At 41.6% G+C, this 23725-nt stretch overlaps 2 protein-coding genes across 7 annotated transcripts in view; one reads left to right on the top strand and one right to left on the bottom strand.

Moving 5' to 3' along the window:
* Nucleotides 1-14329, bottom strand: part of Skp2 (S-phase kinase associated protein 2) — a 28227-nt gene extending 13898 nt beyond the window's left edge. For 2 of the 4 annotated variants that reach the window (XM_060380488.1, XM_060380490.1), the window contains exons 1-4: nucleotides 14093-14329; nucleotides 13325-13596; nucleotides 3076-3187; nucleotides 506-649 (exon numbers count right to left, since the gene is read on the bottom strand). In XM_060380488.1, the coding sequence (XP_060236471.1) occupies nucleotides 506-649; nucleotides 3076-3187; nucleotides 13325-13596; nucleotides 14093-14100 (536 nt within the window). In that variant the 5' untranslated portion in view covers nucleotides 14101-14329. Of the gene's footprint in view, nucleotides 1-505; nucleotides 650-3075; nucleotides 3188-13324; nucleotides 13641-14092 lie in introns of all 4 variants that reach the window. The other 2 variants (XM_060380489.1, XM_021663836.2) reach the window with 2 other exon arrangements.
* Nucleotides 14330-14434: 105 nt separating this feature from the next.
* Nucleotides 14435-23725, top strand: part of Lmbrd2 (LMBR1 domain containing 2) — a 58828-nt gene continuing 49537 nt past the window's right edge. The window contains exons 1-2 of one of the 3 annotated variants that reach the window (XM_060380477.1): nucleotides 14435-14650; nucleotides 18000-18351. The gene's annotated coding sequence lies outside the window, so the exon portion shown is untranslated. The other 2 variants (XM_021663834.2, XM_060380478.1) reach the window with 2 other exon arrangements.

Raw genomic sequence — 23725 nt, 5'->3', positions numbered from 1 at the left:
ACAGTCTACAAAACAAAAAAGAAGGCATTTTTTTCAGGTTGTCTGTCTGTGATAGGACAGAAAGCCCAAGATGCAAGTATGGGAATACTCCCCCCAACTCTGTCATGGATGGTCAGTGGGGATGGACGCAGGAGGTTCTCATTCTCTGATGTGGACGAGGCATAGCTCTGGCCTGTGGGATTCACAGCCCCACCTGCTCAGCACTCATTCTGAGATTGCTAAATAAATAAGCACTGTTTTCTTACTGGAGAATGGGATGAACCCAAGGTCATGCATAAGCTACTCTAACACAGAGCCACACCCTCAGATGTCTAAGTGAACAACTCTGACACTAGGGGAGGCCCAACAGTAGCTCTTAAACCCATGCCACGCTTCAAGCCAGAGGCCACATGGCAAAATATGCAACTGACAGCCCACACTACAGACAGCCTGTCACTGGCTTAAATCGCAACAAAGAAAAAAAGGAGTGTGAGCTGTTTCCACCTCCACATTCAGTCTTTTTCACCTGAAACTTTCACCCAGTGGTTGCTCCATGAACGATCGTGGGCAGCGGAAGGCAATCACCCCTCGAGAAAGCAAGCGAACAGTCACATCGGGGTGCAGATTTTTACCTGCCAGGTCGAGGGAATGCCAGAGAGACTCATCGAGCCTGAAACAGAGAGGGTGCTTGATTATTAAGTTGATCACAGTGAATTCTGGGAACCCTGGGGACCCTTATGCAAGACACGGCTACTGGATCTCCTTAAGGCAAATCTAAAGAGCTTTTGCTTCCAAGCTCTCTATGCAAGACTAAACATTTCTTGATCACAGTATCAATAAGCGTCCACATTTCTCTTCCCATATTTTCAATCCAGATTATCTAATGCTAAAGCCAGAAACGGCTAATAACCTGGAACCAGAGAATAAAATCCAGAAAAAGGTCACAGATTGGCTCTGTTCTGTATTCACACGCACAAGTGTATGTACATATTTATATTAATGTTAACGGAATGAGGGGAAATACTAGATTATATATATATTTCTAACAAATATATATATATTCCAAAAATAGAATGAGCTTCAATTCATTAAAGGTTTATTTTATTTTTATTTACATGTGTATGTCTGTGTAAGTAAATACTGTGTGTGTGTGTGTGTGTGTGTGTGCGCGCGTGTGCACGGCCGCGCGCACGTGTGTGCGCCCTCCAAGGCCAGGTGGAGTTACAGGTGCTTGTGAGCTGCCTGATGTCACTGGGAGAGCAACAAGCACTCTTAACCACTGAGCTGTCTCTTCTGCCCCTATGGTAAGAGTTCGAACGATCATAGTAGAATTCAATTAAGAAAGCACGAGAGAACATGAAGTGTGAGCACGTGAGGGAACAATGTAACACGGCTTTTGTGCCTAGAGCATTCTCTTCTAAACATACTTGAAATAAGCACTCCACTGGCCGGTTCTGAAAGAATTTTGCTGTAAGAACTTTGCTAGTGTATGATTTGATTATTAAAAAGGTAGGCTACAGATCCGATATCCTTAAGAGAGTGGCACGCTTTGTGTCTTTCTCTTGTCCACACTGACATCTATTTCAGACAATTCTCCGATTCTCTCAGATCTTCACGTCTAGTCCCTTCAAAGACAGAAACGACAGCTGGCTTGCTATTCTAGAACAACCCAGGACAAGTCTTGAAGCATTCATTCTGCCCCAAATATCACAGTGTTAACGTGGAAAGGGAAGATGAATTCAGCAGCCACCACAGCCCTAAGCCAAATGGAACTAGTAACAGTTAAGGCTAACAAGACCTTAGTCTCATGCTAAGTTTCACTTCACAAACTACTGTTCTTGACCCCGTAGTTCCTTCAGCTCCTAAACTAGGATAATATAAACTTGTCATTTCAGCCTGTGTGGAAGATTAAATTGTTCTGCCAGTCATTAATTTAGCACAGTGAGGATGATGGCTGGATCAAAGGGAAGATGTTAAAGGTTAAAGGCCCTAGGCAGCCGAAGATACACAGAATAAGTAAGTCTTGTACTATCTGAGCACTAGGAATATTGTTCTGGAGTTGGGAATTTTTGCTAAAGAGTTTATTTTAGGCGCTTTAGTCATACCCACGCCCATGAAACTATGTAGGATTACGGGTATGTTAATTTGCTTGAGTACAGTAGCTATTTAGTGACCTACACCTACAGCAAAACATCACAGATTGCACAACTTAAATATGTGTACGTTTTTATAAAGTTTAATAGATATTTTTTTTCCTGTGGCATGAACAAATGCATATCTTGTGGGTAAAAAAAGTCCTTTGGGTCAGGATGGTGGCCACTGCTGTGTAGACCTTTTCATCTGCAAAGGAAACTGCCTAAGCTTGGGCCTGGGACTGTGTGTAGCTTAGGGCTAAAAGCTCTTGCCTCACATATCTGAGGCACTGGGTATTATTCCCAGCATGCCACAGAACAACAAAATCCTTCCTTATTTCATGCCTGTTACTGCCTTCCGGGTTCACACCCTTTGCATACACACACAGTTTAAGTAGAGCCAAGAACCAGCTAAGACTACCTCAAACGGCCCTTGTTCAGTGTGCCTATGACCCAGGCAATGTGCTGGCACCTTTCATTTTATCCTTCTGACTACCCCATGATGACAGTGCAATTACGGGCACGTCACATTCAGTGTATCAGGCTCATAGAGGACAAGTAACTTGTTCAGGTCACGTAGAGTATACGTCAAGGAGGCTGTCTTTGCTCTCTGTACCCTTGCCCTGTGCTCCCAGCCTGCGCCCCAGTCCTACACTGTCTTGCCACCTTCCTGACCTCCCTTGACCTTAGCATAGCATTCGGCCCAACAAGTACAGAGCAGAACACAGGGCAAAGAGGCCGTCAGAAAAGGGGTGGTAAGAACAGACTTACGGGGAACTCTTCCCTCCAACTGTGAAATGGCAGCACCGACTTCATAGAGCAGTAAAAAGGTGTTGGATTTGCTTAGGGTGTGGATGTTCTATGGAGAGGCTGACGGTTTCACCAGACTCAAATGAGTACATAACCTTCTTCCCACCCTTCCTACCACCCCCCCACATGCCCAAAGGGAGGTGAAAATACTCACGAGAGGCGGTACCACCTCTTGCAAACCCCAGAGACTCTCAGCAGCTCAGGGAGGCACAGGCAGGAAAAGATACCAAGGAGCAGCTCGTCTGGAAGGGAGTCCCAGGAAACGCCTGCAAAGAAGCAAGCCAGCGTTGCCACCTCTGAATTCTTCCCTGTCAAAGTCACAGGGTCCCTCACGCAAGCGTTTACCAAGCCCTCGCCACTTCACATGAAGGGAGTTTCAACTGAACGGAATTCTTCTTTCTCGCATCATTTTTCTGTCCCACACAGACTTGCACACTGCGGTGGCTTGAATGAGATGTTCTCCCTTAATCTTAGACATTTAAATACTTGGTTCCAAGATGTTGGCACTGTCTGAGTAGGTTTGGGAGGTGTGACTTTGCTGGAGGAAGCATGTCACTGGGGTGGGCTTTGAGGTGTCAAACCCCCAATGTCACTCCCAGCTAGCCGTCTCTCTTCCTACTTGAGGTTCAAGATGTGAGCTCTTGGCCTTTCCCGTCACCACCAGGACTACCTGCTATGCCTGTCTTTATGAATTCCTCTCTTGGAACCATAAGCCCAAATGAACTCTTTCTTCTGCAAGTTGTCATGGCCCTGACTTTTAACACAGAAACAGAAAAGTAACTAAGGCACATACCCTGGTTCTCAGCAGTGAGGCTCAAGAAACACGAATATTTTTCCTAGTGTTAATCCCATTGGTTCCAGCTGGCCAACCACTGGCAGGGTCTCCTTGATAAACCCTGGCACAGAGCAAGTCCCCAGCCAACCAATATATTGTGATGATTGAAGCCACAAAGGAAGATCTCCTCTCTCTGATATGGACTTATATAAAAAGCAAATGATCCTTCCTCCTTCTTGGAGTATAGGAAGTATGTCTCAGTCCATGCACCTAAAAAGCAATTTTACAAGGACCCTCCCTTCCTTTTTTTTTTTGGAGACAGGATTTTTGTGTAGCCTTGGCTGTCCTGGAACTCTGCTCTGTAGACCAGGCTGACCTTGAACTCAGAGATAAGCCTGACTGTGCCTCCCTAGTGCTGGGATTAAAGGCATACAACACCACTGCCTGGCTTTCTTTCATTTCATAATTCAACAAGATTCTCTATTACCCAGGGCGCCAAGTATCATTTTGGGTGTAAAGGGAAGATCAGCAGACAAAATTAAGACCAATTAAATACTTTACTTTCATAAGGCACATGTGTTACGGGAGGAAAATAAGACAATTATACACAAAACAAGTATATTATGTGATTCATTAAAAAGGATGACAGCTATACAGAAAAATTCAGTCAGGTAGTGAATGTCAGGCACAGTCATTATGTTTGAACACAGTGTTGGGAGAAAGGTTCTGGGGGCAGTGGCCAATGAGTCACGATAGACCCACATAAAGGAGCTGGGTTCCAGACCCTGTAATGGGCACGATTGTTATGAAGAACAGAGCAAAGAAGGGTCATGGTGGAAAATGCAATGAGAAGCTGGGGATGGGGTAGCTATGGATAAAGATCTTTGGCTTTGATTTAACAAGGAACTACTAGATGGTTGTAAGAGGCTTGCCAGAGGTTCGTTAAAGTTCTGGAAAGATTACTGTGGCTGTGGTCACGGCAGCCTGGAGTGGGAGGAAGTTTAGTGCAGCTTTCTTTGTCTCTAGTTGGCTCTTCCACAATCCTACCTCAGTTGATCTAAGTCTAGGCTCTGTACCTTCCTGTCCCCAAGAGTAGAAAAGGGACATGCATTTGCAGGACCTACGGTTCGTAGAGCGCAGCAGGCACTGAGGACGGCGGCACATGTGGCAGCTGCTGCCCCTGGCATTCTTCCTGGACTGTCCTTCTGAGATAATCCTGCCTGTCTTTCAACTGAGCCAGACGCTCAGCCCGTGTTCACATTGCTAAGCACAAGGCTCAACCTTTTCCTGTGAGGGTTCAACTTATTCTTTAATCTGTTGCTTATTTAGGAAAGTGTTCCAGCCATTGGAGCCTACTACAGTTTTAGGATAAGGCATTTTGGGTTGTACCTGGATGCTATTCTTTTAAAATAAGATTGCTATTATAGGCTCCTCATGATCAATGAAGGCCACTATTTACCCATCTCTTTAGGCCTCCCTCACTTGTTTACAAGACCTTGCAAAGGAAAATCTGCTTTGTTTGTACATACCAGGAAGTAAAATTTGATCCATTCATATATTTAGTGAACAATCAATTTAACCCCAAGTTTGTTCTAGAGAAACAAAATAACCTAAGCACGCCCAGATCCTTATTCTATTTAGAAGCTGAGAGACAAAGAAGACATTTCAACTATCATGTTTGGCTACAGGCAGCATCTGGGGCAGAAGAGTACAAGGAAATTTTCTGGGAAACAGTCATCGCTCAATCAAAGGCTGTTGCTGTCATTCTTTCCAGTGTTTGAAACAGGGTCTCATGTACCCTACTAGCCTTGAACTCACTATACAGTTGAGGGCTGATTCAGCCTGAATTCCCAATCCTCTTGCTTCCATTTTCTAAGTGCTGGAAGTTGAGATTTTACTATGATCTACAAAGACCTACCATCATTTTACATCCCCGGTGTCTCTGAGAATTAGTATACTAAAGAAGAACTCAGCTCTCACTGGAACCCTAGCCATGCAGTCCCTAGCCTATGAAGTTGAGTAATTGAGTCTCTCTAGGTCTGTTTTCTATCTGTAGGAATGAGAATAAACAGATTTGCCTTGCAAACTGTTCAGTGTAGAGATGAGGTGATGTGGAAGACTTTAAATAATGCAGGAGAGAGGCAATCTTTTCTTCCCAGACTCCCCTTCTCTCCTCACTAAATCAGCACATTTTTCCTTCTCTGCTTTTTTTTTTTTTTCAATGCTGCTTTAAATTCAACAGGCAAAAACCCAAGATCAGGATCTTACAAATGTTGCAAGAGATTACCCAAACCCAAACCCTGCTCTCCCTCTATCTGAGCTGACGATCTCCAGACGCAGCTCCAGAAGGTCTGACTTCAAGGAGTTTATCTGGCACATAAGGACAGGAAGCACCGGAGAAGTGGGGAAGGCAGACACTGACTGGAGGAGGCCAGCCGTGGCATTTAAATAGGCAGATTGTCACTCTGGATAACCGGTTTAAACCTCCAGGGGTTCCAGGAGACCATCTGGAATCCGCCTCTGAGCTGTCCCACCTGAGGGTATGGGTGCTGGAGTATAAGTCCACCAACCACTGCTGGTCATTCATTCTAGGCTCACTGTTAACTTTTTAGCATTCATTCCTGCCCAGAGAAAGCCCCTAGCACAGCTGCATCTGTGTTCAGGAGAAAGCTTTGGGCACTAAGGAGAAGGTGAGTTTCGAGGGACCATGGGCTAGCCAGCAACAAGGAAATTAAAGAAGCATGCCCAGAACTGCAAGGTGGGAAAGAAAACTATACGACCACATTTGTGTTTCCTGTTTTATGAGAAATATCTAAGAAAGCAGAAAAAAAAAAAGAACAGTATGAAATGATCAGACGATAGGAGGAAAGTGTAGCATAGTGTTGAGAGCAAAGGCAGCAGAGCCAGGCAAAAAGCCCTTCAAGAAAACAGTCCAATGTAAGAAAGACTTCATAGTAGAGCTTGTCTTAGATTTCAGTTTAAAAGAGACTTGCTCTGAGAAGTATTTCATGTCATCACCAAAGTTCCACACCTAGGCTTGCACATTCCACAATGTGTAATGGCTCGTATATAATTGACAGTTGGTAAATATTTGCTAAGCGCATCATACCTTTTATATCTATTAATTCTTAGTGACTGGCCAACCTTCTTTTACCAGTTAATTACCACATGCTTGATGCTAAGAACAGAACCTGATAGTGAATGTTAGATACCGCCTAACTGATAGTTCATGTAGGAATAACTAAGGTCTCAAGAGAAGAATGCTGGCTTTATTTTAAATATAGGCAAGACAGTTGGCCTTACCGGGCCAGTTTCCTCGTTTGAACAATAACAGACTGGCTTGTAACAAACATATGGTGGGTGGTTTTTGATTAATGAGCTAGTTTTGGGAGGTGGGTATAAGGCACAGCTCATGTCCAAAAACCTCAGTGGCAGCTGGACCATAAGGAAATATACAACAACAATTAAAACTGCCCTCTACTAGGAGCCCTAAAAACCTGTGCCACGAGTTAAAGTACGCCAGTGATAATCTTTGCCACAACCTAAGGATAATAAAACTATTACTGCTCTCGTTTTTAAGTATGAGTACGTTTATCTCAATTCTCAATAAAGCCAAATGATTTCACAAAGGTGACATTAAGCCTGATGATGTTTCTGTTTGACAGAGGGCACTGCAGGCATAAGTATACCTGGGAGAGGGCACAGCAAACCTCTGGCACATAGAAGGGATAAGGCCGAAGATAAAAGACCACAACAAAGGATGTTGGGATGCTTCAAGGCACCAATGAGTTTACCACCAAATATGTCCAGGACATATACAGCCTTAGGTAAGAAAGAGCAAGGCACCCAGAGTGCCATTCAGTTGACTTTACAGGACAACCCCGTTCTGGGGGCGCTGAGTGGAAGTGGATGAGCCTCAGATTGGCTGCTGTCCAAGCAGATGGGGCAGAAATTTGTCCCCAGTAGCTGTGCTGGTGGCTAAAATCCGGGCTGTAATACACTTAATCTAATTTTACTTGCCATATTTAATTCTCAAAACATCAGCCATCTGTTTCCTGGATTCGTGACAACATGGCTGCCTGGTCTGTTTGCAAGCACAAGGGGATATCCAGAGGTCTTTGCTCCACTTGCTTCGGCAAAACCCACTGAGGATTTCCACCAGTGACCTACAAAGGTAGCTAATTATCACTGCTACTGGTTTCTCCTCAGACGCAAACCCAGCTTCCTCATCTGTGACCATCTTGCCATGCCCTTCAAAGTCTTCAGGAAAGGGGGATGTGTAGGAGTTCTAAGCACTTGATCTCTGGAGTGTAGCTAACTTGTCTTATTTCATCTATTTATTTCCCAGACCAGTAACACTCAAGATTCAAACTGCATGTCCAAAACAATTCTAATGATATCCCAAATTTTGATTAAAAAAAAAAACTAATTTTAACTGTATGCATGTATGTGTCTGCTTGTGCACATGTATGCATGAGTGTGGGTGCTCACGGAGGTCAGAGGTGTGGGATCCTCTGGAACTGGAGCTGCTAATAGGAATCCAATTTGTATCTTCTTGAGTAGTGCTGATCAGCCATAGGTAGCCTCCCACATTTTGACTTTTAAGATTGTTTTTACCAGCTGGGCTTTGTGGTTACATACCCGTAATTTCAGTGCTCAAGAGTCAGGAATAACCAGAGATTCAAGGACAAGCAGGATTACAGTCTCAAAACAAACAAACAAACAAACAAACAAACACCCAACACATGTACACACTTATGAAGACACATATATACACAGATTGTAATACAGGAGAAGGCACCGAGACCCCGAGACTCATATCTATTTCTTAAAATTTTATTTTATTGGAGGGGAGGTCACATTAGGCCACTTTTACTGGCTTGATTCTGGTGGTACATATTATACTCCAAGCTTTCTTCCTCGGAACTGCACAGATTTTTGCCACTCTACATGAATGATCCTTCATTTTCCCACTAACAACTGAGAGGCAACATGAGACTGTACTAGTTAATATGTTTGCATTTTGGGTGGGCCAAATAGGAACAAATAACAGCAAAATTAATGATTGCACCACTCAGCCCCACCCCCCTGCATTTCTATGGAAGACTTTCTCACCCTTGTGGGATGTGAGAAGATTTAGAGAAATAAGAGCAAGCAAGGCATGAGCCTTTTGTTCATTGTTAGTAGTGCATTCCCAATACCCAGAATAGTATTTAATAAATATTTGCTATGACAGGGCTAGTGGCACATGTCCATAATCTCAACAGTGACAGGAAGAGTCAGGAAGACAACTATGTGTGAAGCCAACCATATCTGAAGCGTGAGTTCTGGCCATGGTTATATAGGGATACCTAGTTTCAAAATGAATAAATAAAAAGGCTGAATGAATTCAAGGAAACTGTAAAACAAAGATGACCAAAAGTATCCCCAAAAGGACTCCTATAAAACAGAGACATGGGAGCTGTTGGCTAAAGTCACTGATGGGCCATGCAATCAATTTAGTAGCATTATTATTACGCATTGAACATCTGTTTTGTGTAAGCAAGGGTAGGGCTGTGGAGGTTGTGGTAGTTGGCTGTCTCCTTCCACTTTGTGGATTGAAGAGAGGGAAGGTAGGAGCTCAAGATGGATGGCAAACGCCTCTACTTGTGGGGCCATCTTGCCAGCCCTATTATTATTATTATCTTAAGAAGAGAAGAGACTAGAACAGATATCTTAGGGAAAGGGAAATGACTGTTTTTTTGAAACTCTTATTTCAAATTCCCCTATTGCAATATAAAATATATTTCTCACTAGTTAAAAAAAGTATTGAGAGAAAGATGTTTGCCTTGGGGTATTAAAACACAGATTCTCAGGCTAAAAAAATTCTTGGATCAAAATCTCTGAAATTCTGTACTTTGATCAAGATCCTTTGTGAATTCTGATATACTCTGAACTTTGGAGCTTCAGTCTAAGAGAGAACCTCTGTAGGGTCTGGAATCTGAACTGCCTTAACAGCCCTGGAAGAGCTCATCAACACATTAGTTCAACCACATTTTCATGGTCCTCACCTATTTAAAAGACAGGGACAGGCTCTTAATGACCATAAATAAAATGTGATTTCCCTCTTTCCTATGCTGGCTTCCCTTTGGAGTGTTTCCTCCCAGTTCCTTCCGTGCACTGGCCCCAACAGCCAGCCAGAACTGCTCTGCTATAGGATTCTCACATAGCTTTAGTCATCTCACAGAAACAGATGCAGAGGAATCCAGTTGCCAGATGTGAGGCTGGAATGCAGCCCATGGGGAAAGCTTGCTCTAGCAAAGAACCAACAAAAGCCCTGGGCCAGTCACCAGATCTCTAGTACAGCAGGTGTGGCCTGTCCTGCCCTAATCCTGGCAGAGTTATTAGCCACCTGTCCTGACAACTGCAAGCAAAACTCGCAGAGATGAGAATCCAGCTACACTGGAGGCCTAAGCTTGCTTCTAGGGGCTTGGTGGGACTCTTGCACAGCAGCTGTCTTCCAGCTTACAGCATGAGGCCACTCCTTATCCATAGCGACTAACCAATGGACGTGCATGGAAGTCCATGCATGCATAAATGTGTGCCGATGCCTTTCCTGTCTCCTAGGTCACAAAACCCCTCCAAGTCATGATTTTTTCTCTCTCTCTCACTTTAGACATACATTTTAAAAGCCAATCTTAAAGTCTAGGCTCATTTCTGGGCTTGCTGCTTATGATCCAAGCACTTAGGAAGCTGATGGGAAGACAGGATTGCCACGAGTTCTAGGTCAACCTGGAGTATAAGATGGTTGTTTATTTAAACAAACAAACAAATAAAAGGTCGGATGTGATACCACAAAGCTGTCACCTTAGCACTTGTAAGGTAATCTGAAGCAGGAGAAGTGCTGAAATTTCAAGACTACATAGGAGTACCAGATCAACCAGAGGTATAGAGCAAGATGTCTTTAAAATAAAAAAAGAAACAAAACAACAACAAAAACAAAGCAACAAAATGTAGACTCATTGACTGGACCAGTTCAGTTCCTCTCTTCTCCATATGTTTGCTGAGTGAAAAAGAACTTCCCACATCCATTGGGATGGTAAGTGAGTCACTTTTGCACAATGGGCTCACTCTGTCCGGATATAGGACACTCAGGGTGAGCTACTTATACCGCTATCTTCCTGGCAGACATACTGCTATATATTTTATCTTTCCTCCTCAACCCCATTTTTCAAGCTCCTAGGAGCCAGCAACACTACTTTAAATTTTGTCAACCAGCATTAACTATTATATGCCACTATCATAATAAGAACTTTACAGTTTTATTTAACGCTCATAGCAACGCTTTCAGTAGGAAATCTCACTCCATTTCATAGATTAAGAACCAAGGATCACAAAGCTCAAGTAATTTTCCAGGGTAGGTAAGTGGCAGCATCAGGATTCAAATGCAGATTTGTCTGAACTTACCACCAAACCCCTCTAGTCAACCTCATACATTATTATTTATCTGGTTTCGTTTCCAATTTTGAGACAGCCTTATTGTGAAGCTCATGCTTTCCTCAGCCTCCTAAGCATTACTGATGTGTGCTACCATAGCCGGCATCAATGCGGACTCATCAAGAAGAAGAAGGCTGCTGTGGTGATAAACACCTGTATTCCCAGTACTCACAGAGATCTGCTCACTTCTTCCCAGAGAGCTGGGATTAAAGGTGTGCACCACAGCAGACTACAAAACAGGTATTTTAAAGCAAGCAACTGACCAGCTCTTCAACCCGTCTGCACACAATGCCAGACGGAAGAACTTAAGAATACACTTTACGCTGGGTCTTCCAGACTTCACTTTTATGTTTTCTTCAGTGTTTTTCCACTCCTCGCCAATTTCAGTTTAGACTTTGTTTACCTCTTCCATGAACAATCTCAACACTCCTCTAACCCCACTGTCTCTAAATTTAAAATATATCCAGAATATGACCATGGTTTATTATTGCCCCACATTTCTAAAACAATCACAATCTCCCAAGTGTTTGTGGTCTATCCTCTACCTGCAAAGTTCAATCTCAGTTTACCGATGTGTCCCTTTAAAGGATTCAATGAGCCTGGTGGTCTTGGCCCTGCCTTTAATCCCAGCACTTGAGCAGAAGGAAATCTGAGTTCGAGGCCAGCCTGGTCTACAGAGTGAGTTCCAGGACAGCCAAAAAGAAAAACCCTGTCTCAAAAAACCAAAAGAAGTTGTGTATATGTAGGGGTGGGGTGGGTGGAGGTTCTCTGAGGGAAGATTGTACCTTCTCCACTCCACCAGCGGTTGTACTTCTCCCTACTCTGCCATTCCCACTCTATGGCCCATCCTTTTCTCCAGGATGGTGATGGCTCTTCCCTTTGCCTTCAATTCCTTATATGAGGAGACTGCTCTCTCCCCTCCTTGCCTTGTCCAATGAAGGATTTCCGTCAATACACAGGTTGCAATCTCTCCTATGATTCCAGGACTTCCACTCTCCCTCGGCTTGATCTATTTTTGGTTTTAGTCACTGAAGCCTAACACATTACGTAAAACAGGACATCCATTGTGTTTATAGTGTTTCCTCAGTAAAGGAAGCTCTATGACATGTTTTGCTCACTGCTGTATTCTTAGCATATACTGTGGAGTACATAGTGTGTCCTTAGCAATACTTGCCGACTGTGTGTGTGTGGGGGGGGGACTGATATAGCCTCAGGTCAATACATTATATTTACCCTATGGCTGTGAGTGCTTGAGTCTTGATTTACCCTGAAGGCACTTATTTAAAAAACGCCTGAGAAATCAGGCAATGGGAGTCATCAGCAAGAGAGTCATTTAAGGTAAATTTTGTTTTTTCTTTTTCTTTTTCAAGACAGGGTTTCTCTGTGTAACCTGGCTGTCCTAGACTTGCTTTGTAGACCAGGCTGGCCTCTGCCTCCTAAGTGCTGGAATTAAAGGCATGTGCCACCACACTCAGCTGATAAATTCTGTTTCAATCAATCCATTCTGCCTCCTGGAGACAGAGCTAAGAAAGCTGAAATTATAAATCCATTATAATAATTCAGGAAGAGAAGATAAAAGCTTGAGACATTTGCCACATGGAAGGAAAGACACAATAACCCAGATGGATATGGGGGGGGGAGATTAAGTTTTAGGGCTCGACAAATGTAAATATAACACCACAGTAATGGAAATACAACACCCCAAGAGCTTGCTTGCAAGTGGAGCAGGGAGGTAAGTCACCTGCACTTAACATTTACCTTATTAATATACCTACAAACAAGTTAAGTGATTAAGATATGGAAGTCACTCTGGTACAAAGCAGTGCAACAGAGTCTAAAGGAATCCTCTACAGTCTCTGCTTATGTCCCATTTATCAGTGTGCTGAGCTGGACTTTGAGCAGAGATTCCCTTCTAAGGAAAAGGGCAGGAATGCTGTCTTGTGGGTTTAAAGTTTCAAGTCAACTGTGGACCTGTAGATAAAGAACTATGAACATTCCAGGAGACTTCAATGACTGGAATCCATGTCACTGGAACACTTCAAAACTAGGCTATTTCCTTGAGTCCCCCAAAGACATAGTTCAATCAATTTAGTTCAAACAAAATAGTTCCATCCATTTTTTACATAATTTGAATCTTAGCCCCATACCTTACCTGGAAAGTTCTCTCGATTGAGCTTAGGCCTACGGATGATCACAAAGTCTTTGTCACTTCCTTTGCTTTTTAGCCGTTTCCTTGGAGGGCTCTGGGGGTGGCCGAGGTTTGAGAGCAGTTCATGGGGGATGTTCTCACTGTCCACCTCCTCCTTCTCCAAGGCAGAGACACCCATGCCTGATAGCAGCTCAGAAGTCTTGCTGGAATCCCATCCCCACGTGAAGCTGGTGCTGACGTTGCTACTCTGATCCGGAATCTCCTGAAGGTGCTTCCTGCAGAAGGGCACACATTCCCCATTCCTTTTGAAAGCACACCCCTAAATAATTCCAAGGTAGGAATGAAAGAATCGTCAAGTATGCAGTGTAGAAAAAGTCATAGCAAGTAACAGCACCGCATTTTTAACGTGCCTACAGTGTGAAAAATTCAAGAATGAAAGATAAAATCGGAAACACAATCACACCCCACTTTGAAAAGCTGTGGGATTTATGGTCATGCAGAAGGCCTCAATAATTTCTTTCCGTGGAGGGAAAAAAACAGACGGCATTCATACCGTGATTCAAAATAGTGGAAGGAAAACTTAATTAGGAAGCCAAATTAAACGGAAGGTCGACATTCAGACTAAAGATTCATCCATCCATTTTCTTTAAAAGAAGGGACTAAGCAACTACCATTCACATAACAAGATTATTTTAGCAAGAAGCAACATTCGCGGCCTAAAAGAATTCAAACAGTTCATTCATGCTTTGCTCGTCTTTGCAATCGGTTTACCTGTGCATGGTAATTCACTAATTCAGGAGTTCTGAATGCTTGCAATTAATCGATGAGCTGCCTGCTTGCCTCCCAGGCCCCCGCTCCAGCGCGCGGCGAACAGTGATCCCCGGGGCCCCAGCAGCTGGACCCGCGAACTAGCAACGTTCCATCATTACCGCGCGCGCGGAGTTCTGCATCCCGCTCTCCAGCAGCCGCCTTCTGACGCCCCGTCGCCTGCTGGGAATTGTAGTTCCGAGCCTGGCTCATAGTCCGACTACTCTCCCTCCTACTTCCTCCACCCATATTTTGGCCAAACCCTCCAGATACCCACAACCCCCCGCGGCGCAGGGCGGGGACTGAAGACGGAGGACGGGCAAGCGGAAGTGGGCGGAGCTCCGGCTGACTGGGAAATGTCAGCCGATTGACTGGGAGTGGGTTTTCCTTTCCCCGGAGCCCATTGGCCTTCGGGTGACCACCGCCACGGTCGCCTCGGACGGTGGGTCCCTGACCTCGGGAGGCTGAGGCGGACGCGAGGCTTCTTGGTCCTTTTCGGACGCTGTCTGGCGGGATCCGACGGTGAGCCGAAGAGGGGCGGGGGCGCGCGAGGCGCGTCGGGGTCTGGGGTCCCGGCCCAGCCTTGGCGGAGACAGACCGGGGGGGCTCCGGATCCCGAGCGGTCGCCGTCGCCAGGCCCATCTCCGGGGTCTGGGTCTCCCGCCAGGTGAGAGGCTGCGGGCGGCGTGCCCGGCAGCCGGCCATCCGGCTGCTAATTTCACCTGGCAGTGGGCGGCCCTTAGGACTGGGTCTGTGGACGTGATCCGAGCCTCACCTAGAACACAGGCGAGTGGAAGCCTTTTGAAGCCCAAGCGCAGTTCCAAGAGAAGCAGTGGTTTAATTTTAGGGCAGCAGGTGCCGGCAGTGGTCCCCCCTTGTATGCTTTCCTATCCTTGATGGCTCTCTCAAATGCAAAAGGAAGAATGACGCTATTCTTGCAGTAAGAAACCACCCCGAGAAGGTGTTACGGTGTGTCTGACTCAACCCACAGCCTCTCTTTGAATCTCTGCCCAAAAACTATGCTAATTCAGCCTCTCTAAAGAGGTCCTGGGCGATTAGATTAGAATGACCATGCGAAATTCAAAGTGTGTAGACTGCTGAAAAATGTGACTCCGGGGCAACAGGCTAGAGGATAGGGGAATGCATTTCAAGTCCATTAAAAATGAGGAGGATTTCTAAAGCTGAGAAAAGGCAAGCTAGCTTCAATTAAAACACGCGAATACTGTTTTAGTATGTTAGATTACATACGCTTGTGTTTCTTGGTGGGAAGGGCGAGATTCCTTTCGTGATGGAATTAAATCCCACATGCTCAGGTATGTGTTTCTAGCCTGTTCCTTGCATCAGTTACTTCTTGACAGAGGAAGCAATTCATACAATTTAGTTCCTGAAAGTGAGATTAGTGTTAAAAAAAAAGATCTGTTTGCAAATTGATTTTAATTTAAACGAAGAAAAGACTAGGGAAACGAGTATTCACAGTTCATTCAACTGTTATGGAAAGTATGTTAAAACGAAACTTTCTGTGATTTTATATAAGATTACCTTTTGTAACTTTGGAAAACACATTTGCCTTCTCTTGAACTTTGTGCTTTCTGTTAGGATTGTAACTCAGTCGAGAAAAAAATGTAGTAAGCATAAAATATAACTTTGTTCTGTGGTTTTAGCTAAGACTTTCCAGAGAATAGTAGGATATTTAAATTAGTAGACACAGTGTACTCTCTAGAATAGGAAAGCCAATGGACTTTGAAATTAAGAGCCTCTGCTTTGCCTTGATAATGAACCTGTTTTTCTTTTACATTTCTAATCACAGCTGTTTTCTTTTCTGTGAAAAGGTTTAATTTGGCTCACATGATTCTTTTTGGTAGAAGAATTGTGTCCGTTGAAGATTTGAGGTTATTAGCTATGTAGTGATTGCCCCTGGTCTCTTAAAGTACTATGTTGTGATTGCTGCTAAAATAAAATATTTTATTGCCTGATTAATCTTATTTAATATTACTCAAAATACATTGCATTTCATTTTAGTAAGTCTTAAAACATTTTTAGCATTAGAATTAATCTGAGTTCATGATAAGAGAATAGCTGAAGTGTCATTAGGTTGAATAATATCTAGTGCTCTTTGGAAGCTTGAGCTAGAACACAAAATGATGTTATAATTGAGAAACATGAGATTTTTTGGAAAAGGCAATAACTCATTTTCTTAGTTAAAAACACATCATAGTTATAAGACAGTAAATGTTTTCAGGGCTCAGGAGATGCTAGAAAGGAAGGACTGCCCATCATAACTGACCATGCTATATACGTTCTATGTGTGTATGCATGTATGCGTGTAAGTGTGTATATGAAGACATGTATTCAGTACTAGTTGGTCCCATATTTGAAAATCAAATATAGCCAGAGTAATACAATTAAGCATAAGAGCAATGATGTACATAGAGAGTTTGAAATTTTCTTTTCCCCCTTATATTATTTACCTGAGGGGAACAAAATGCTGGAGATGGTTATAGCAAAAGTGTTTTCATACTTGGCTTTTTTAAATTAAATTTAATTTTATTAATTACACTTTATTCACTTTGTATTCCCCCCATAAGCCCCTCCCTCCTCCCTTCCCAGTTCCACCCTCCCTCCCCCTTCTTCACACATGCCCCTCCCCATGTCCACTGATAGGGGAGGTCCTCCTTTCCTTCCTTCTGATCTTAGTCTATCAGATCACATCAGGAGTGGCTGCATTGTCATCTTCTGTGGCCTGGTAAGGCTGCTCCCCCCCTCAGGGAGAGGTGATCAAAGAACAGGCCAATCAGATTATGTCAGAGGCAGTCCCTCTTCCCATTACTATGGGACCCACTTGGACACTAAACTGCCATGGGCTACATATGTGCAGGGGTTCTAGGTTATCTCCATGCATGGTGCTTGGTTGGAGTTTGAGTCTCTGGGAAGACCCCTGTGTTCAAAATTTTTCATACTTGGTTTTAAAATAATCTTCAGCTTTCTTTGGTTTAATAATCTGTGATGGGAAGACTAGATCAATAGCAAAAAGATCTTTACTCTGTTTTACCTTGTAGTTCTCCTATGAAAATTAGAAAAAGCTACTGTAGTCTAAATGAAATAATTACTCACGAAGTAAAAAGTTAGATTTTATATTAAACATGACTCTTTTAGCATCCAGTTTTGATATAACTTGAAGAATAAAAGAATATTTTAAATTTATTCTTTATAAAAATGGAACCATAGAAATTATTTAGAACAACTTGCATTTAAAAAGGATGTTTGGATTGGAGATGAGACATGAAATTGAAATTCATCATCTATATTCAGGATGCTAGTTTGGATCTGTTTTGCCCTAAACTTGCTGGGAGAACATAAGTAAATTACTTATTCACTCTTCCATTTTCTCCCTTATTAAGCCAAAATTCTAACAATCTTTTCTCACGAGATTATGGGAACTAATTCAACAAAGCAAATAAGGTAAGCTGTAAAATCCTAAATATACACAAAATCTTCAAATTCCTTTGTAAAAATTGTTACTTTGTGAAGAAGAAGTCTGATAGCAAACTAATTCTCAAAATTCTTCCAACTGAAATCCTCAAGGGTTTGTTGAAAGTTTAGTGTTCTCCTTACCCACTGACCTGGTTGCAAACTTCAGCCTTTCATGCCTTGCTAAAGATGAATCATCTGTTTGTGTCTCTTGCCACACTTTGGAATCCTTGTCACCTGGTTTGTCAAGTCCTCTCTTAGGAGTACCAAAACAAAAACAAAGCCATTCTGACTTTTTGTCATTTTTAAAGTGAAACAGCCTTCTCTGTTATTGTCTTTTTTAAATTTAATTTTATTTATATATTTATTAATTGCAATTATTTACTTTGTATCCCTGCTGCAGTCTCCTCCCTCATATCTTCCCAGTCCCACTCCCTCCCTCTTCTCCCCCTGTCCTTTCCCTAGTCCCCTGATAGGGGAGGACCTTCTCCCCTTCTATCTGATTGTAGCTTATCAGGTCTCATCAAGACTGGCTGCATCATCTTCCTCTGTGGCCTGGCAAGGTGGCAACTGTAGTTGGAGTTGATCAAAGAGCTGGCCACGGAGTTCATGTCAGAGACAGCGCCTGCCTCCCTACTAGGAAACACACTCGGAAACTGAGCAGCCAATAGGCTTCCTTTCAACAGGGCGTCCAGGTCCTTTCCATGCATGGTCCTTAGTTGGAGCATTGGTCTCAGAAGGACCCCTGGGCCCAGGTATTTTGGCTCTGTTTCACTTCTTCAGTTCTTTATATATTCTGGATATTAACCCTCTGTCAGATATAGGGTTAGCGAAGATTCTTTCCCATCCTGTAGGCTATCGTTTTGTTTTGAAGACAGTGTCCTTTGCTTTTCAGTTTCATGAGGTCCCATTTATTGTTGCTCTTAGAGCTGGTGCTGTTGGTGTTCTGTTCAGGAAGTTGTCTCCTGTGCCAATGAGGTCTGGCTCTTCCCCACTTTTTCTTCTAATAGGTTTAGTGTATCTGGTTTTATGTTGAGGTCTTTGATCTACTTGGATTTTAACTTTGTGCAGGGAGATAAATATAGGTCTACTTGCATTTTTCCACATGTAGACTTCCAGTTAGACCAGCACCATTTGTTGAAGATGCTTTCTTTTTTCATTGTATCGTTTTGGCTTCTGTGTCAAAAATCAGGTGTCTGTAGGTGTGTGGGTTTATTTCTGGATCTTTGATGTGGTTCCATTGCTCCACCGGTCTATTTCTATGCTAGTACCATGCAGTTTTTATTACTGTTGCTCCATAGTACAGCTTGAGATCTGAGAGTGAGATATCTCCATAAGATCTGTTATTATACAGGATTGGTTTAGCAATTCTGGGGTTTTTGTTATTGAATATGAAATTGAAGATTGTTCTTTCAATGTCTGTAAAAAAATTGTGTTGGTAATTTGATGGGAATTGCATTGAATCTGTAGATTGCTTTTGGTAGGATGGCCATTTTCACTATGTTAATCCTACCGATCCATGAGCATGGTATATCTTTCCATTTTCTCATATCTTCTTCACTTTCTTTCTTCAGAGACTTGAAGATTTTTTTCACTTGCTTCGTTAGAGTTACACCAAGGTACTTTATGATATTGGTGGCTATTGTGAAGGGTATGTTTTCCCTAATTTATTTCTCAACCAGTTTGTCTTTTGTATACAGGAGGGCTTCAGAATTTTTTTTTTTTGAGTTAATTTTGTATCCAGCCACTTTGCTAGAGGTGTTTATCAGCTGAAGGAGTTCTCTGGTTGAATTTTTTTCGGTCTCTCATGTATATTATCATGTCATCTGCTAATAGTGATAATTTGACTTCTTCTTTCCCTATTTTTATCCCTTTGATCTCCTTTCATTTTTGCTCTAGCTAGGACTTCAAGAACTATGTTGAAGAGATAAGGAGAGCATGGACAGCCTTCCCTTGTCCCTGATTTCAGTGGGATTGATTTAAGTTTCTCTCCATTGAGTTTGATGTTTGCTGTAGATTTGCTGTATATTGCCTTTACTATGTTTAGATATGTGCCTTGTATCCCTGATCTCTCCAATACCTTAAACATGAACAGGTGTTGAATTTTGTCAAATGCTTTTTCGGCATCTAAGGAGATGATAATTTTTTTTTCTTTCAGTTTGTTTATATGGTGGATTACATTGATGGATTTCTGTATATTGAACCACCCCTGCATGCCTGGGATGAAGCCTACTTGGTCGTGGTGGATGATATCTTTGATGTATTCTTGGATTCGGTTTGCGAGTATTTTATTGCATATTTTTGCATCAATGTTCATAAGCGAGATTGGTTTGAAGTTCTTTTTCTTTGTAGGGTCTCAATGTGACTGTGGCCTCATAGAATGAGTTTGGTAATGTTCCTTCTGTTTTTATTTTGTGGGATAGTTTGAAGAGTATTGGTGTTAGTTCTTCTTTGAAGGTCTGGTAGAATTCTGCGCTGAAATCATCTGGTCCTGGGCTTTCTTTAAATGGGAGACATTTGACAACAGCTTCTATTTCAAAAACTCTAGCCATGAAATCTTTAACCATGAGAATACTGATTATATTTAAGACATTTCTTATTAGAGTGGGAAGCTGCTTTCCTTTACTTTTTATCATTTGCTTCTTCTTTTATTCACTTTAATTTTTTGTTCTTATGATGTTGAGTTATCTAGCTTTCATTATGCCACATATCTGAGTTAAAATACTTATTTAAATTAGTACTGCAATGGGATGTGGCTTAATAGTCAGGAATTTGTGTAGCATCTGAAGGCCCTGAATAAAGAAAAAAGGTAAAACAAACCCCTATAAAGCCTTAGGTGTTAATTGCAAATTGTTTTATTGGTTTCAAAATTTGTGGATTTGGCATTTCTATTTATCATCATCATCATCATCATCATTTATTTCAATTTATTCAACTTGTATCCTGGCTGTGTCCCCCTCCCTTGTCTCTTCCCAATTTTACCCTCCCTCCCTCTTGTATCCTATTCCTCTGCCCTAGTCCACTGGGAGGTGAGGTCTTCCTCTCATTCTATTTCACCCTAGCCTATCAGGTCTCAGGATTCCACATCTTTTTGTCAATTCTTTGTTTATTTGTTTGTTTGTATTCTCATCAGTTGCTTCTGTTTCTTGCTCTTTTTCTTAGTCTTTCTTGCTTGCACTCTTCTTTCCTGCCCTCCCTGGTTTTGAACATTTGGAATTCATTAAATTCCAAAATTATTTTAATATTTAAATTTTTTTCACAGTGAGTTTAGAATGTAGAACTATTATCAACCACAACATACTCCATAGAGGAACAGTACTCCTGAACCATTAATTTAAGCAAGATGGTCATAAAAGCATTTGAAAATAATATTTAATAATATCTTGATATTGAAAAATGATGGAGTTGTGTTTTAAATATTTAAGGCTTTTAGACCTGATGATTTGAAGGGTTCAATCTGACTACATGTCAGATTGTGAAATCAATTGGCATTTGCTTTTGAGTAAAATCAACTTTGCTATGTGGTATTAATGCCAATCCTAGAAAACTAGGGTGCTTCCAAATATTAATTATCATCTTCTCCCTAAGCCTGTTATACTGTTTGAAGACTATAAGTCAACCTTTGCTGTGGTTAAAGGTACATTTTTCCTTTGGCAGAGTTACACACAGCTACAATTCAGCAAATGTTCTGTAAGTAACCCATTCTCACTATATGCCTAGACTCACACTGAGTAACATTTTTTCATTTTTTAATCAAAAAGGGTTTTCATATATTTTGTTGATGTTCTTCCCTTTCTCAACTCCGAGAGCCTCCCACATCCCTACCCATCCAACTTGATGTTTTTTCTCTCACTTTCTCTTTCAGAACAAAAATGAAAAGCAAGAAAAACAACAAAAATTGGACAGAAACTAATATCAAAACAAGCAAAAGGCTGATAAGACCAAACAATCAAAACCAAAACAATGCAAATGGAGCAAAATGTCTGTCCACCTACCCACATATACATACACATACATACATACATACATACATACATACATACAAAACAAAACAAAACATTGAGTTTCTTTTGTGTTAGACAATTTCTCTTGGATATGGGGTCTGTCCTGGAGTGTGGATAATTGCTCAGTGACACTCCATTAGAGAAAACTGATTTATTTTCCCTGAGTGACATTTTTTATAAAGCTTGATCTTAAGGAGGTACCAGGTTTCATCAGCACATTCCACTTGCATGTCGCCTAATCATTTAATGTAGGCTTGCCTTAATAATAGTTTAGGTACATATTTTTTTCCCAGGATAGGTACTTAATTTTTTCAGTAGCAGTTGATAAGGTACAAAGCAGTAGAAATTAATTTATATAATTTGTTGTAACAAGTTTCAAATTGCTTTTGAAGTAAGCAGTAATTAAAAATAGTTTAAGTACTGAAGAATATAGTAAAATTTTGTAATCACTCATTTATTATTTCAACAGATACTTCAAATATACCAGATATTACCGTAGAGGTCTCTGCTTTCAGAGAGTCTCGGTACAGAAGGCAGTGCAAGGATATCATTAATAAATAAAAAGAGGAGCTAGGAAGATGGTTCAATGGGAAAAGTTTCTGGTACACAAGCATGAGGGCCCGAGTTTTGCTTCCCAGAACCCACACACTAAGCTGGGTCAAGTGGCACAAGCCTGTTTCCCTTTTGATGGGGCAGAGACAGGAAAATCCCTGAAGCTATCAGCCATTTCACATATCCAACTACCTAGCTCAGGATTCAGGGTGGAAAAAAAAAATCACATGCTATCTTCAGTTAGCTGTTTTTTTTTTTTTTTTTTTTTTTTTTTTTTTAGAAGTTAAAAATCACTTGCTGATGTTTGTATTAAACATTTACAATGAAAAATATTTTCCAGATGAGTGTGGTGGCACATGCCTGCAAACCCAGCACTTGGCAATGAAGGCAAGAGGTCAAGGTTATTCTTGGTAGAACTAGCCTGGGCTAAACGAAACCTGGTTTCAAACAAACAGAACAAAATCATTGTCTCAATGCTGAGGAAGTAGAATAGTAGAGTTACCAGATCAAGGCATGTTTGCTCTATATTGAGTTAGAGGCTATTCTGGGCTCCATATCAGAACCATGGCTTAAATATGGGGAAAAAACACAAACCCCAATTAATGACCTTATGCAGTAAGGTAAGATAAGTTATGGTGCCACATGCCTGTCATCCCAGCATTAAAGTGACTCACAGTAGCAGATTGATGAGATTGAAACAAAACTAAGCTATATCATGAATTTCAGACCAGTATGATCTAGATAGTGAGAACCTTTTGCAATAATATTAATATAATAGTAATAATAATATAGTAATAGTAGTAGTAGCAACAGCAGTAGCAGCAGCTTTTTTATACATAAAATAGGAAAGTAGCCATTTTTTAAGAGAAAGTAAAATTTATACAGATTAGTGGGAAATGGTTATCTGTAAAGCAGATTATTAGAAACCTGAAATCATGAAAGTTGAGTTTGGTAAAACACAAAAGAAGAATAATGTTTTAGTGAAGTTACTGTTGAATGTTTCTGTTTCTTTTAGAAAATCTTAAATTCTTGGCTTTGGATGACCTGAGACAACTTTATTTTACTAAATGTCTAACTTCCTAAAATAGAATCTATATCTAAATTTCTACGATAACTTACTTCTATCGAATGTTCTGCTACAAAGACCCACCCTAACCAAACATCTCAGTGTAGCTGATACCTGTTGACAGAGGAACATCATTTGTCTCCAGTGGAGTGTCACTGGATATATCAACCACACTCCAGGGCAGGCCTCATGCCGAGGAGTAGTTGGCCCACACAAAATGGACTTTATGTTGTTTTGTTCTCTATGTATGTATGTAGTGTATGTGTGTTTGTGTGTGTACTTTTTGTTTTGGTATTTCTTTTGGCTTTATGTTCTTTTGAGAAAGAGAACATGAAGTTGGGTGGATAGGGGAGGTGATAGGATCTTCAAGGAGTTGCAGGATGATAAACATTATGATCAAAATATATTGTAAAAAGGATTTTAAGTTAAAAAGAATTTAAGTATTTCGCTGGCAGTTTTAATATTAACAAACTTGCTCAAATGATGTAACAAAACTGTTAAATTCTT

The sequence above is a fragment of the Meriones unguiculatus genome, chromosome 3 (assembly GCF_030254825.1).
Source record: "Meriones unguiculatus strain TT.TT164.6M chromosome 3, Bangor_MerUng_6.1, whole genome shotgun sequence".
Lineage (NCBI taxonomy): Eukaryota > Metazoa > Chordata > Mammalia > Rodentia > Muridae > Meriones > Meriones unguiculatus.
The sequence above is the reverse complement of the archived record's forward strand: the minus strand, read 5'-3'. Positions and strand labels throughout refer to the sequence as shown.